This window comes from Neopsephotus bourkii, unplaced genomic scaffold, assembly GCF_033783945.1.
Source record: "Neopsephotus bourkii isolate Nb327-2 ecotype Australia unplaced genomic scaffold, CSIRO-AGI_Nbou_v1 NB_1707, whole genome shotgun sequence".
Lineage (NCBI taxonomy): Eukaryota > Metazoa > Chordata > Aves > Psittaciformes > Psittacidae > Neopsephotus > Neopsephotus bourkii.
Genome location: NW_026902181.1, coordinates 7867311 through 7884133, shown reverse-complemented (window position 1 = coordinate 7884133; position 16823 = coordinate 7867311). Strand labels below are relative to the sequence as shown.

At 38.6% G+C, this 16823-nt stretch overlaps 1 protein-coding gene across 10 annotated transcripts in view; it reads right to left on the bottom strand.

The window, feature by feature from the left end:
- Positions 1-16823, bottom strand: part of BEGAIN (brain enriched guanylate kinase associated) — a 176886-nt gene that overhangs the window by 126047 nt on the left and 34016 nt on the right. For 3 of the 10 annotated variants that reach the window (XM_061376411.1, XM_061376414.1, XM_061376412.1), the window contains one exon: positions 1986-2014. In XM_061376411.1, coding sequence (XP_061232395.1) covers positions 1986-2014 — 29 coding nt within the window. The other 7 variants (XM_061376415.1, XM_061376417.1, XM_061376413.1 and 4 more) reach the window with 5 other exon arrangements.

Below are 16823 nucleotides of genomic sequence, written 5' to 3'. Positions count from 1 at the left end.
ACTCCTACTTCCTTCAGTGGGACAGTGTGGGCTTTAGATAGATTACATTTAGGTTAGGTATTAAGAAAAATAAATCTTCATTATGAGGGTGGTGAGACACTGACACAGGTTGCCCAGAGAAGTTGTGGTTGCTCCATTCCTGGAAGTGTTTACTGCCAGGTTGATTGTGCCTTTGAGCAACCTGGTCTAGTGGAAGGTCTCCCTGTCCATGGCAGGAGGGGTTGGAACTAGATGATCTTTTAAGGTCCCTTCCAACCAAAGTCATTCTGTGATTTTATGATTCTATGATCTCAATAGTGCTCAAAGAGTACTGAGGTGAGGGTTGATGCATGCCTCACACCTGCAAAACTAGGGTGCTAAAACAATAAAGCTTTAGGGTTGTTTGCTCTTGTCATAGCAAATTATTTCTTTTTCAGAATATTCCTGAGCTTATTCTTCTGGGATTTACAGCCTGTTATTGCAAATGTGGAAAGAGCTTGTCTACTAAAAGCACAGGCCAAGGCGTGCTCAGGAAAATACTACAAGTATTGTATTGCGTTCTGTTTATGCTCACATCTTTATCAAGCAAACATGTAAATATATATCTGCTTGCATCTTCTAAGAGAGTAATTCATGATGTGAGTAGGCAAATACCATAGGTGGTCTATTTTGGAGTTTTTAATACACACAGGACCACATACCAGGTGCTTTCTCAGTCATTACTCAGGAAAAACTCACAGCTTTAACATTATATTGCTTATATAAATGCAAAACCATAGTACACTGTACAGGGGTTTGGCTTTTGTTTTTTTCAGCTCATGAGTTATAATCCTTTCATCATCATGAGACAGTACAAAAAATTTACAACTGAAGCACTTTATAAGTAAATTCTATTAGAAACTTTGACGTGTGTCTTCAAGTCCATTGTAAAAGACTTAACCTCTTCCTTTTCAAATGAAAAACAGGATTCTATTTCCACCTCAGAATTTATTAAACACTCGTCCCACCTCCATTCTTTCACATTTGTCACTTCTTCCCCAGTTATCTACAGAATTGCAGAACTTTTCTGCACTTCTAATAACTCAGATAGCCATTTCAAACTCAAGGAATCTAAAAGTTGTGCTTGGACAACAGTTGTCACTAATAAAACTGAGTCACCACGTTCAGAGAAGGAATTTGGGCTTGTCCAATAAAACCAAATAAAAACATGCCCAGTGTTTTGGGTTATTAAAATAGGATCCATAAAGTATTTAAAGGGTATTAAGAAGTTCAGCTTTTACTTATCCCCTTGATAATACCTGGAGATCTTATTAATACACAGGATTTTTTAATTTATTTTTTAAAAAGAACTAGAATGCTTTCTTCTTTTCTGTCATAATAACATACACAAAAGCAGTATCCCCCAAAGCAGACTTGCACTCAGACATGAGATGGAAAACTTATGTTTATAAAAGCCATCTCTATTTGCTTAAAGCAGAGAGATGCACTGAGAGAGTAGTACAGTATGACAACATTTTAAACACAGAGGAGACAAAATTTATCTGGCCAGTATACAATACAAACCAAAAATTGAACACCAATGTTACAGTATTATATTTAAACAAACCACAGTAATTTGATGCTTTGAAGTCAAGCCTATATTTTCTTCAGCTTTTTCATGAATTATTGATCCACTTTCCTTATTAAATGGAATGGCAGGCTCTTGCAGTAAATGGACAAGTGACTACAACATTTATATAATCACATATCCTCTGCATCTGGCAGTAAAAAGTGTTTGTGTTTAAAACATCCTTTCCGAATAGACACCCCTGCAAAAAAGATTTACTAGAATAACCACATTCCTTTTCTTTTGTCTCTCTCTAAAACACAGCTTCCCTTGCATCATCATGCAATCCAGCATTTTACACATCGTATTAAGCAAAATATTTTCCAAGTGCCTGTATCATCCATTGTGCAACAGAACATTTCTTCTCTCTAATGAGATGTAAATAAACTGTCTCACTTACCTTATTTTCTCCATCTCTGCCGCAGAGGCCTACAAGAAATCAAATAATAAGAGCAAGTGAATGAAAGAAAACATTCACTCTGCAGATTTATGCATAGTTAAGGCTTTCCAAAGGGTTTTCGACAAGTGTCTATAAAACGAAGATAAGTGAACCCCACATCTGCATTAGCTGAAAATAACATTGACAGATGAAGTGGGGAATAATGCAGCACGCTGCAGGAACACTGTATACCCACGAGCCATGGGCAACAGAATGACTCAGTTGTAGCGCTGAGGCAGAAAATGGGGAGGGAAAAAAGCAAGCAAGCAGCAGCAAGTAACAGGTTACTGTGCCTCCCGGGTTTCCGAGGAAAAGTTGAAATGCTGTGCTACCCTCTGCACGGTGGGCATGGCAGCAATGCTCTGCTGGGTGGAAAACGACAGTGACTTCATCACACGTGAATCCCGAGTTCAATTCATTATTTCTCGCGGAGCCTGGCAGATGGAAGGGGCACAATCTTGCCTCCTTATTGGGAGTTTGAGTAATCAAATTAGTTTCCTTAAGTAATGCACTCTCTTGACAATTAGCATCTCAATACAGAGAGGCTTTTCGTTAACCCTTTCAGTACTCCTCCACGCTGTAGCTTGCTGCTCGTAACTCTTTGGGCTCCTCTGCCCTGCTGCAGACAGGCTCCCGCTAATCCGCTGGCAGCAGCTCGGAGCTCCTGTAACACTGAATCCTTACACACCCAATCATTTCACTAACCTGCCTGAATTCTTTTTACTGAAGAGATGCTGTAAATCCCTACTTATGTACAGCATAGACACTCATTAATCTCTCTGCCATTACTTATATCAAAAACATAGTCTTGTTAACCCTTTGTTTTCTTTTTCATTGTTATTTTGTGCAGATTGTTAACATCTGCTTCCATTTCATTTTATCGCATCACTGGCACAGAATCCCTTAAGTCCTGCTGGCCCTGCTTTATTGTAACTAAGGAATGAGCACTCAGAGCAGTCTTGCAATCTCTAGAGCCAGATAAATCCCAGCATCACAGAATCTCTTATTTATACTGAAGGTATTCCAATTAACCACAAACACTTTAACCTTACAGATTAATGGCTAACAGTCATGTTTGAGCATAAAAATAAAATAAGATTAAAAATAGGGAAATGAAATTTAATCAGTTAAACAGCAGGAAAATTGTCAAACTGCCTAATAAATCATCCCAAATGACAAATTGTTGGTTCTTCATTGGGTCACTCATTTTCCCTTCTTCTCATTAACTTTTGATTTGCCTATTGGATGGGGGTTTTTTCAGGATGATTTCTGATGATATACACTAAGGATTTTAGGCATTCACCATAACTTGATACACTAGAGGCCAGGTGCAGGAAAAACCCTCCTCAACTTCCTGGTAACAGATGTTATACAAGTCTACATGGTCCCTGCATGTCTGTTGGAAGCACAAGGCTGTCCATGATAGATTCCAGATTTTGAGATTAAAAATCTAACCTAGGGACACATAGCTGCTTCCTCTGATTTGTAGGTATTCATGTGCATTCCACAGTATGAAGGAAATAGATTAAACATTGCTGACCAGAAAATGAACCACAGGGGCTTTCTCCCTTGGTAATGGAAAGCTACTAGCAGTCTCATGGACTTGCCAATTTGGCTTTCCAGAGGTGAATTCTCAAAAACTGCCTTAATCATCATGTTCATGTCATTCTGGGGAGACTGGACATAGTTTTCTCCAGGGAGTATTGCTTCGTTTTAAGCTATGAGAGTCACTCATGAAGATAGAGTAATTAGAATATCTGATTTCATTCCTTCTATTATGACAATATCCACAGACATAAGGGAAAGCTACTTGTCCTTCCTTTTGCTCAGTGCTTTGAGATTTGCTGTACTTATGGAGTTGGGTTGGGGGTTGTTTTGTGTGATTAAAGCACAGGATGGAGAAGAGGAGCTGTAGGCTGGCTATCTGGCTGTACTCATCTGTGAATGCAGGTGAGTCATTGGCTGCCAATCCCGACAGGAAATTAGTGGGGAAAAAAGACTCAGCAAATGCCTCACACCAAAACAAACTAGAAAACTAAAGCAATCTGCAATTACTTCCCTATGAACTATTCCCTCCCGCACCCCCCCCCCCTTTTTTTTTTCTCCTGTAATATAAAGGCTTCTTTTTTTACCTCCTCACAGTAAAAGCTGCTTATTTTGTGTAACATGGCCAATTCTCCTTTGCACCTTTAAAAATGTTCTCCTCTGTCTATCCCTCACAGCTTGTGCAGCAAAAAGAGCGCTCCTCTCTGATGTGGGAGCAATGGGTTCAGCTCAGTCCTCCTTGAAGAGGCTGCTCTGACCCTGGTCAGAGCCCTTTCTGGGCTGCAGTGCTCGATTACTTCTTTTGATGGGGATCCACTCCTAGTAAATATATAGGAGCACACAGAATGAATAGAGTCTGTGTTCCTTGGGGAATGTCCTAGCTTTTAGTCTAGAGAGTCTAATGAGCATATAGGAACTTGAGACGGTGAAACCAAAGACATTTAGCTGTAGACATTTAGCTTTCATCCAGAGCAGTTTGTTCTTTTTCAGATAATTATGTTCTTTAGGAATATCCTTTTTTCATCCATTTCTTTTTCCTCTTTCCTTTTTCTTCTTCTTCTTCCTCTTCTTCCTTGTTTACTTTTTCTCCATTTCTGTTTTCCTCAAAAACCTTAACAATTAAAAATTATTTTAAAAGTGTGAGTTTCTGAAGCAGCTCTGTTCCAGTAAGGTGATATTTTCACCAAGACAAAATTGCTATTTCTTAGTCAGGCCACTACCACTGATGTAGAAGTTCAGAGTTACATCATTCTTCCACTGTTCTCTATGAGGGTTCCTATCTTCATGCCTTCATAATATCCTACTGAATTGATTTTAAAATTTATTCTAAACAGCTCTGAATTGGCCACTTTTAAGACAACCTTGTCCTGAAAGTGCTGTCCGACCTATTTGAAGAGGAAAGACTGAAGTAAAGGTTGGCATAAGAATGTCCTTTACAGTTTGTCATTCATTCATAAGTTGCTGTTTGCTAGTGGGTTGATTCATTTCAAGTGCTTCTTGATGCCTGAATGGAGGAATGTAATTGAAGCGGCAAGATTTTTTTTTAATAAATTCCTTTTATTAAGATCAGTATCAGTAATTACCTTTAATTACAGAAATATCAGATGTTATTTAAATACCTGGTTTTAAAACAATATCAGTGCATTGTGACTTAAGAATTTATTTAATCAGCCTAAAAATAGTATTTTTTTTCTTTTAAAAAACCTTTAGTCTCAGTAATTCAATACCCCATATTTCCATATACAGTCTCCTACTTAAAATACTAAGACTAGTCTGAAGATTTTCCTTTTTACATAAGTACTTGGTGTGGCAACTTTGCTTAGAAGCACTTTCAGGAAATGTCTAAGAGTACTGGTAGAAACTTGACTTGTTTCTGAGCATTTGAAGAAAAAAAGTATAAAACACAGAACAACTGTCAAGACTCTTTTTCTGGAAGCCCTGAGCATTTAAAAGTCTGTTTTGGAGCAGGTATTCAAAAAGCAGATCAGTTGTCCTTTTATTTTTTTTTTTCTACCCCCTTCCTTCTCTCAGCTATTTTAGATTGCAGGTTGTCATGGTTTAAGCTGAACCTAGGACACAGGTTGATATTCTTTGAGAACAAAGTCATTCATTGGCTTGAATGAAAGCAGGGATGCTGTTAATGGAACCCCCAAGACATTTTACTGTGGCTTTTTTCCCTTTAGAATATGGTTACACTTTTTCAGACAACATGACAGCCTTGAGTTGTTTTTAAGTAAGCAGAGCAAATGAAAAATACTGTGAACCCCTAATTTTTTTATCTTTCTGTGTTTGATTAATGAATCAAACAACTTCAAGACAATGGCAAAATAGTAACACAAAAGAGTTCATATGGTAATCTAGTTCTTTAATATTTTTTTATGTTATTGGTGTCTATAATGTTGATTATTGAATCAATACCATTTAAATAAAATAGTCATGTTGATGGTCTGTATATCATTCTATTCAATTCACATGGTGACAACACCGGTAAAATACTGTGTTTATGTTTTATAACCTTTATTGTATCATTACTTTCTGAAGAACAAGCAACCATGAGATTGTAGATCTTTTAGATGTCTAATGAAGTTTCCTTCTCACTTAGATAATGAGCTTAATTTTCATCCTTCTGCATCTTCCAAATGTATGTGTGAAAAAGAAGGAATATCCTGGAAGATTTGGTTGGGTTTTTTTTCTTATTATTTTTGTTTTCTTGGTAATAGACATTTCATTTTAGAGGGAGGGACAGGACTCAGAGCCTGGCTCAGTGCTCATCTGTCTTGCCAATATGTTCAGTGGATTTGCACTGGTATGTTGGCTAGTTGCTACCAAATGTACGAGAAAAAAAGTGTAGAAGAAAGTTACTGTTGTTTAGTGTTGTGGGAGCTGCTTTTATTTCTGTGATGAGGAAAGCTGCAAATCTGAGTTCATTCACAACTAAAGTGCTCTGGACTTCTGGGGTATTTGTTAACTACCACATATGTTCAGTCACAACTATTTCTCTTCAACATTTCTTTTGTGATTGCAGTTCTACGAAAGTGTTCTGATAGGAACCACCGTGTCCATTTTCCTTTTTTTACTATAGGATTCAAGAGTAAAATATCAGATTTAATAAAATATACAGACTGTGTAGTTTGATAGAATCAATCTTTAATTAGACTCAATCAAATTTTAGACATTTTTTATTTAGGCTTTAAAGTACCACTCAAGTGATGCCTGAAGAAAGACTAAAATTTAATCAATATATACTTCAATAGAACTAGAGGAACCATTCAGCTGCATTTGATTTGTCTTCATGTATTGAATGTATCTAATTGATGTTTTTGAAGGAAGACTCTGTAAATCTCTTCCCTTAAATTATCATAGAGATACAAACAAAATTGAGTCCAGTTCTCCACAGTTGTATTTGTAATAGATATTTTATTCAGAAAGCATCTCCTCCAATCATACTTCCACATTAACGGTCCATGAAACATCTACACTATTCTCAGACCATTTGAAGACAGCTAATACATAAAAGGTTGACACTTAAGGAAGGAGGCAGAATCAGTTAAAACTAATATCCTACATCCCTACAATAATAAGGAATTTCTTGGGATCACTGGGCAATTGCCCCTGAAAAGAGGAAAATCACATAAAGAATTGGAGTTTCATTAAGCTGTGTGGTTTCTGCATGTTTGACCTGAGGAAAGCCATCTGTCATCCAGTTTAGACATAAGTAACAAGGCGTACGGAATAACAAATCTCTCAACACCACCGAAAGTAACATTGCACCTTCCCACAACCCAACATTGCCTCCATGTCTGGGGCCAACATCTGATGCTTTTTAAGGTCGACAAAGAAATCCTTCACAATGAAATTAGGTGATAAATAGAAGATCAGATGTTTGTGACTAACTGCATACAAGAAAGATATGTCATAAATGGACTCAGTACAGAAATAAATAAATAGTCTTTTTATTTCTTAGAGCAGATGACTAAGTTGAGCATCCAGAATTTTCACACCACACCTGAATGTGCATCCCCAGACCACCACTAGTCTGTTATGAGATGTCCGTAAGGATGCTGGATTCAGTCTTGAAAGAGTTGGAATGTTTTTCCCCTGTGTGTTCCCAAACACTACTAAACTGATTGAAATCAGAGGGTAATTTTAACCATATTAGATTTTGTATGATCAATTTATGTCTGTTTGATCTTATACCAACTTTATGTTTAAAGCTTATTACTTGCACCCTGTTTTTTAAATTCCCATATGCATGTATGAAGAGATGCATGATTTAAGAGGAAAAACAAGACATGATTCTTTAACAGCCCTTAGAAGATTATACTCCTTTCCCTCAACTATTTCATCTCCCTTCTCTAGATCTATCCCAAATTTACTCAAATCTGATTTGAAAGTTGGTAAACAGAGCTTGTGTATCATGTACTCCTTGGCAGTACCTTGCATAATAATAGGAACGCTTCAGTGATTCTAAAGAAAATATATCTGCAGTGCATCTTAGGCTTGTCTCAGATTTCCGATGGTTCTGTCACATTGGAGGCTCATAGCTGTTTTACAGTGAGCAATACACCTAGATCTCTGTTTCTCTGCTGCCTCCACATGATGAGCTGCACAACATGAAATCTTTATATGGATGATTCTGCATTAAATTTCATCCTGTTTCTATTATTCTGCTTATAAATAAAACAGTTCTTGTATGAGCTTCCTAATTGTTCTCAATACCTCCAAATGTATTTATCATTTAGGCAAAACTGTTTATTGACTCAGAATCACTAACAAGAATTTGTAACAAGATGTGTCAAAAAAATTTCTTCCAAAGTTCCAGAACCTCTTTTTAAACTGGCAGAATTCCTTTTTAACATGCTACTTTTTTAAAATACAATTTTCATTCTGGTTAATAATCTTGAATTACTCTCCATTATATCAGCTTTAGACAGTAATTCTTAGCTGATCAGTTTAGGAACTGTTTCATGCAAATCTAGATAAATCAAGACACGTTCCTTAAGTATGAAATCGGTTCACTTAGCAGAAAGTTATTTTTGCTAAAAACTGTTGTGTATTATGCCACTTCTGTGTATCCTTGATTGCTGAGCTTCAATTCATTTCATGTTATATTTTCTCTTTACCAGTTAGTATATAATTTTTGAACCAATGCACACAGTGAAAAGCTTTGCTTGACCGCTTGATACTTCATGTGACAATTGATCAGGATTTTGGGGATTATCACAGGATTCCCGATGCCACCAGGGTGAATAGACTCAATCTGAACCATCCTTAATTATAGACTCATAGAATCACAGAATAGTTAGGATTGGAAAGGACCGTAAAATCGTCTAGTTGCAGCCCCCTGCCATGGGCAGGGACACCTCACACTAAACCATCTCACCCAAAGCTCTGTTCAGCCTGGCCTTGGACACTGCCAGGGACCGAGCACTCACAGCTTCCCTGGGCAACCCATTCCAGTGCCTCACCACCCTTACTGTAAAGAGCTTCTTCCTTATATCCAATCTAAACTTCCCCTCTTTAAGTTTAAACCCGTTACCCCTTGTCCTGTCACTACAGTCCCTAATGAAGAGTCCCTCCCAGCATAATTATAGGCCCACCTATCAAACTGATGTCTCTTCAATTTAGAGACAAGGATATCGTGTGGGACAGTGTTGAACGCTTTGCACAAGTCCAGGTAGATGACATCAACTGCTCTACCGCTGTCCATCAGTTCTGTAACCCCACCATAGAAGGCACCAAATTGGTCAGGCAGGATTTCCCCTTAGTGAAGCCATGCTGGCTGTCACCAAGCACCTTGCTGATTTTCATGTGCCTTAGCATGCCTGCCAGGAGAATCTGCTCCAAGATTTTGCCAGGCACAGAGGTGAGACTCTGGTCTGTAATTCCCTGGGTAACTGATTTTCCCCTTCTTGAAAATGGGAACTTCACCTGACTGCCATGATTATGGTAGTTTCTGTTAAACCTTGCTCATTCTTAACTGAATATCCTACAATTATTCCCATGTCCACTATATTTACTGAAAGATGAGGCAAAATATCCCTTTAATAATTGGACTGTTTCTAAGTTATCCTGAACTTCTGTTATGCTGAACTTCAGCATACACTAGGTCTTCTTTTGTTTTTCTTTTTCTGTTCATATGGTTGAAGATCTTTTAGCACTAATCTCTTAAAAATCCTTAATAAAGCCCTATATCACGAAAATTTTGGCTGAAAGAGACTGGGGGGGTAACCCCAACAGAAATAAGAAGAAAGAAATCTTGGGTGTTTTTCTCATGGCAGGCCATTTGGTCTTCTGTGTACATACTACATGCTTGAACATGTATCAATCAAATTAAATTGAAACTGTACCCTACATTCTTCTCTTTTGCGTGCTTGGAAAAACAGAATTCTCAAACTGTTTTATTTCCTAATATTTTGGGATCTTTATTTTGCTTCCTTAGTTTCATTTTCACTCTCTGAAGTCTCAGAGCCAAATTCCCAACAGGGATAAATTAGCAGATCTCCAGTGAAGTCAAGCCTTGCTGCTTTATACCGCTAGAGGGCCTGCTATTAACTGGCTGTTCCAGAGAATCAAGCTGATTTCTGTCACTGTCGCACCCAGTACTCTCAGCTAGCATGAAATACCATAGACCCTCTCAAAAACCAGTCCCAAAAGAACCCATATGTCTTCTCTACATCACTTGGCAAACCGTCCAGTGAAACCTGAACAAAGACTATTGAAAACAGATGGGTTTCTGCCTTAAAATGACAGTTCAGGCTGCACTTTCATTGTTCAGTATGCTTTTTCTCAATCAGACAATTTGCATGTAATTAATGTGTTTAAAGCATGCATTTGTATTAAAATAGTCCTTGTAGCTGACAGCAAAGATAAAGATCCATAGTGCTAAGAGCTGTACAAACTTCTCATAGGAACAAGAAAGACCTTCCTGGACAACCTGTCCAGCTAAAATAGATGCATGGAATATTTCTGTTTCCTTTATGATGCAGAGACACAGCAGCACTTACGTGAGAATGGCTTGATTAACCATGTTTTCTTTACAGTTGTTCAGCATCATATGATGATATAGAATTACAAAAGGTTGAAATAGTGAGGTGAAACCACACTGTTTTTCCAACTAACCCTCTGTACACTTCACTTCCAGCTAGCTTGACTCCAGTGTGACACCGCCAGCTATAGTATAACTTTAAATATTATACATGAGCAAAGACTGAGGAGCCAGAGGAAAATGCAATCTAATTGACTAACTGAACTTGCGTCTTTTAAACTAATACATTGCAATAATGACAGCACGTTGACAGTATACTTGTGTGGGTGTCTGTATTACAGACATTGGTAACTGTAGTTCCATGCATTGCATGAAAGTATTTAGCCACATCAGATGTCCTTTAAAAAGCTCCTGTTTGTCAATAGGTAATATAAAGTGATATTAGAGACAGTCAGGAGTAACTGCATTATGCTGGTAAGCTGCCCCGACTCGTTAAGTATGGCCATATACTGAGTGGGATCAAAGCTTGAGTCATCATGACCCAGGATGACGTATGAATTCTAACATAGCTGATCCTATGCATTTCTGTGCTTGCATCTTTATACCTCTATATATGCCTCTACATACTGGAAATGTTTTGTTTATGAAAGTTGGCAAAGGGAAGTGGGAGAAAGATGAGAGGGGGAGCAGAACTTCAAAATTCCTACATCCTACACTTGTAGAACTGTTTGCTACAAAACATGCATTTTCTGTTCTAATTATACCTACATCTACATCTGTGTAGGTGATAAGAGTAATCACCTGTTGTTCTGTTAAATAACGTTTCACTTTTTATTGCCCCTATTGTTGTCACTAGATTTGTGCCCACATGCCCTGTTTTCAACACTACCCGTAAGGTAGGCAACCAGAATGCTAAAATAACTAGAAAAATCCTCCTAGTAAAACGAAGACTCAAATAAGTTAAGATAGTTGTTTTAAAGCAAGGAAAAAATGGCTGTAAAGAGAAAGGAAAGAAACCATTTTCTATGATCAGTGTGGATTGCATAGGAAAGAATATGCTCTAGGTAAAGCCAAAAGATTTATAGAAAATGTTAGGGGGATTATTTTAGTTACAGAAATTGCCCATAATAGCTGTGTAATGTCTCATAAAGTTTAGACGGTTTTACACCCAACTTCACAGTCTTGGGGTGGGAAGACAGACTAGACACCTTTAAAAGTCCTTTCTGACTCTTCTGACTATGCCTGCTCCCCCCCAAAAAAGGACAATATAAAAAAGCATAAACATTTCTTCCAACAAATGGAATTTGCTCTATGCTTTGCTGCCTTCAATATCAGTCCGTTCCTAAGGCCCAATTGCTTCTCGGGGACCCATGAACTGGGAGTTTAAGTGAGTCTCCTAAAACCAAGACATTTGTATTCACGCCTTTAGCATTTATGAACTTGTCTGTAGACAGGGAAGAGTAAAATTAACAAGGTATAGCAACATACAGAGACAATGTCACAGATATTTTCTTGAAAAGAAAGTTAAACTTCAAAGCTTTCACTTCTGCTGTCACACAGCACTGGTGGAAAACAATATCTGTTTATTGATTCACCTTATTTTTGTTACCCCATTTCCAACCAATGTTGGTGTCAAAGTTATGCCAGTGGGTCTATATCTATTTCTGGAACAATGGTTATTCCAGTGAATAAAAAAAACATGGCCTGTGGTAGATCATTTGGATATGTGCCTGTAATTTTTTAAGGGAATTTTACTTAAGCAATAGAAGAATGAGGCCAGAGAATAAAATTAAGATCTTTGATCTTCCTCTTTCAAACCAGTCTCTTTACCAAAGGAATATGATCTTCCTAATAATATTATGGATGAGATAAAAAAAATTATAAATCTCCCCAAACCCACAGCAGACTAGAAGGGAATTAGGATGTTACTTGAATCAAAGGAACTGTTTCTAGTCAGAGCTTCGGCTTACGCACCAGGAAAATCTAAGTCTGGGGAAGAAAAGAAGAGATCTAGAAGTGTTGATAGTTGATGCTGGTTTTCTTTTCACCACATGACACCAAGTGCAAGACATATTCTCTATGTCTGAGCCCTCAGTAATGTTAGGATAAAGGCAAAAAATGCACCTGTAAAACAGGCTTAAAAAGTTGCGTGCCCCAGACCTTCACAGTTACAAAGTTTCTTCTGCTCTTTTCCTGGAGGATGAATAATGGTGAAGGGACCATTATATATTCATATTATATTCATATATTTACGTAACATGTAGATTTTTTTTATATAGATAACTCACTAAGAGTCTCAAGATGGTGAATATTAATTACCATCAAATTAATGTGTGATGGAAGAGATGGCTCAGAGAGGTACCTATTTTACAGAGAGCTTGAGTTCCTTAAGGGATTCCCAAGGTTGGGCATTGATGTTGAAAGGTAGAAGAGACTTGAACCTTACTACCCCAGGACTTTTGCCTCTTTTTATCCAGGATATGAAAGTTAGGAAAGCTTCTTTTGCCTGCTGCTTTCTATACTCCTGCTTAAGAGCCAGACAGATTCTCCCTCCAATATTGTCTAATAAGTAAGGCAAAATATCTCCTAAGCTGCACCGATTTAGGTTTCTGCAAAGCCAGAATGTTACTGGTCTCTGTCAGCATTGTTGAGTCCAATTGTGCCATTGAAATAATTTTAAGTATTAGGTGCCTTCTGTACTGGTCTTGGATGGTGTCTTAATTGCTACAGAGTCATAAAAGGTCTTTTCTTTTTATGTTCACTGTGCAGTGCATTAGCATTCTTCTAAGGATTTCTTTTCTGTGATTTTAAAGACGTCTGTTCGTACTCCTACACAAAACGTGGAATTGTTAGGCTTTACTGTAGAGACATTAAATCAGACTCTGGAGATTCCTTTGTCAAAAAGGAAGCTGTATTGTTAAAATTACATCTGGCTTTTCCACGTGTCAGATTTCACAGGAGCATTGAGCCTGTATTATCTGGTGGCTTTGCTCACAGTCTTTCTTCACGTGGTGCTATTTTTAGATTTTCATCCTGTTCGGATTCAATTGTCTAGTTGTCAAGGAAAGCAAGAGAAGATAGCTAAGGTTGAATTTGTCAATAAATCAGCCATGTCCATTGTTACTATTACTATAGACCAGTAACGAGTGGTGTCCCTCAGGGATTGGTGTCAGGACTGGTCTTGTTTAACATCTTCGTCGCTGACAGGGACAGTGGGATTGAGTGCATCCTCAGCAAGTTTGCCGATGACACCAAGCTGTGTGGTTCGGTTGATGTGCTGGAGGGAAGGAATGCCATCCAGAGGGACCTTGACACACTTGTGAGGTGGGCTGATGCCAGCCTTATGAAGTTTAACCATGCCAAGTGCAGGGTCCTACACCTGGGTGGGAGCAATCCCAGACACAGCTACAGGCTGGGCAGAGAAGAGATTCAGAGCAGCCCTGAGGAGAAGGACCTGGGGGTGCTGGTCGATGAGAAAATGAACACGAGCCAGCAGTGTGCACTTGCAGCCCAGAAAGCCAACCGTATCTTGGGCTGCATCAAAAGGAGCGTGACCAGCAGGCTGAAGGAGGTGATCCTGCCCCTCTACTCTGCCCTCGTGAGACCTCACTTGGAGTATTGTGTGTAGTTCTGGTTCCTCAACATAAAAAGGACATGGAACTGTTGGAACAAGTCCAGAGGAGGGCCACGAGGATGGAGCACTTCCCATATGAAGATAGGCTGAGAAACTTGTGGCTGTTCAGCCTGGAGAAGAGAAGGCTGCATGGAGACCTCATAGCAGCCTTCCAGTATCTGAAGGGGGCCTATAAGGATGCTGGGGAGGGCCTCTTCATTAGGGACTGTAGTGATATGACAAGGGGTAATGGGTTAAAACATAAACAGGGGGAAATTTAGATTGGATATAAGGAGGAAATTCTTTCCTGTTAGGGTAGTGAGGCACTGGAATGGGTTGCCCAGGAAGGTTGTGAATGCTCCATCCCTGGCAGCATTCAAGGCCAGGTTGGACGAGGCCTTGGGTGAGATGGTTTAGTGCAAGGTATCCCTGCCCATGACAGAGGGTTTGGAACTAGATGATCTTAAGGTCCTTTCCAAACCTAACTATTCTATGATTCTATATAATCTTACCATAGTGGGGACAAATACCACATTCAGGTACGTAGAATTGCATGGAGTTATCAGGTTTTAGATTGAAATGATGAAGTGCTTAAATATAATTACAAACCAGGTTTGAATCATTGCAGAATAAGTACGAGGTTATCAGAAGACTCTGGAGGAAGCTGTATTTTTGCTGAAAGGAACTGACTGTAGTCACTTTGACCACAGCTAGGATTTTGCACTTTTTCCCTCTCTCCTGCCCCTTTTGTACCCATGGGCACTTTCTTCTTATACTTTCACTGCTATATGAAGAAGAAAAGAGTTTGGCTGTGGTATTAGAAGAGGAAAGTAAAGGATCAGATCCGAACATTTTCTTATCCTGGTGCGTGCTACCAAATTGAGGCATTTATAGTTAAATTGTATCAGGTTCAAATTCCATGAAAAGGATGACTCCAGTGGGCTACAGACTGGGGCTTAATATTATGATGTTACACTGAGCAACGGAAAAGCCATGAATGAGAAAATAAACATTTCTTCACAGGTGAATACCTTTGTAACATATACCTGTTTAAACGGAACTAAAGGTACCAATCCAGCAAAGCAGAAAACCCATATGCAGTTATGATCACAAGTGTAATTTCACTGAAAATAGTGCTCTCTTATGCTTAGCATAGTTCCTGGGTCCTGAAGAATACAGAATTGTGAAGATCACCAAATTATAGCCCTCAGTGATTTTCGAGGTTCTTACTGTGGACTCATGGACACTGTAACAAAGCCACTCTGATTTAGAAAATACAGGATATTTCCTTTAATGAAGATTAGGATATGTGGTCAGTGTGGCACAAACTCTACAATGGCACCCCTGTCACTGAGTATGTGTAGCCTGAGATGTTCAGGTGCCAGGGAGACAAGTTCACTTGCTGTTGCCGCAGCTGTAAGCTAGGAGGCCCCAATGGTGCATTGAGCTGCAGGTGGTAAAGGTGCTGATTTGAGACTGCTTGGGGTGCTATGCATGTACGGAAATGGAAACGGCTGGTTGGAGATGGCAAAACTTTCACTCTGAACTGTGTTAAAAGAGCTCAGCACTTTCTATGCTGCCTGAAATCTGCCTGCACACTGAAATCAAGTTTCTAGATATCAGACACACAGATTAAAAAAGGATTTAAGGGTGACATAGATACAAGATAAAATACCTATTTGGAGAAATCCAACAAATCTTAAGTTTTCCTGTTCTACAAATTTAAGGTTAAATCACAATTTTTAAACAATAAGCCATAAACTTCAATTGTTTGAGTGCTCTCTGACAGGAAAACCTGATTATTGCTAGTTTGCTCTTTGCCATGCGGAAGATTTGCAGGACGAAATACCAGTCTCCTAGCAACCAAAGATCCTCTAAGAATCTTCTCTTTGATAGTTCCTAAAATATGTTAATGCCACTAGATACTGCAAAATAGAACACTGGGACCCACACCTAATGAAATAAGGAATTTTGATTTTACATCCTCAGTACAGAATAACAATGCAGTAGTCTGCAACTGCAGCACACTGCCAACAGTGACCCAACCCAGTTTGAGTTGCTAACCATTTTTTGTTTTGTTTAATTAGATTCTCATTACTAAATCCCAGTTGTGCAAATGCTTATACACATAACTGAACATTAGTAGTCCCAGTGAACTTCATGTGATTATTTATGTGTTTAATTACTTGCAGGACTAAAGATTTACTGTCTGAATTTTAGCAGACAATATTTTAAAGCACTGCTTCTCTCCCCCCTGGTTATCTACATGCATCTTATTAGGAGATTATTCTTTGACAATGGTACACATATGCTGAGAAATAGAGAATTTAAATCTTTGAAAGAAAATTTCAAAGCTCACATTCACATGGGAGATTTTGATTCATCAATTATGTTGTCCTCCCAGCATCCAGAGAGTGCCTCACCCCTCCAAAGTGTGTAAATCTCTCAGGGTTCAGCCCTGAGTGCAGGAGGAAAATAAAAAGGAGCAAGCGTGTTAATCAATTCAAATGCCTACTACGAGGGATAGCTAGAGTTGTGTGCCAAGAGACATCAAAAGGGCTACACAGATGTAAGCCAGCCTGAGGTGCAAGACTCTGCATTTATTGTAGAATCCCAAAGGATATATTCATGCTGCTGCATTGCTATTTTTAAT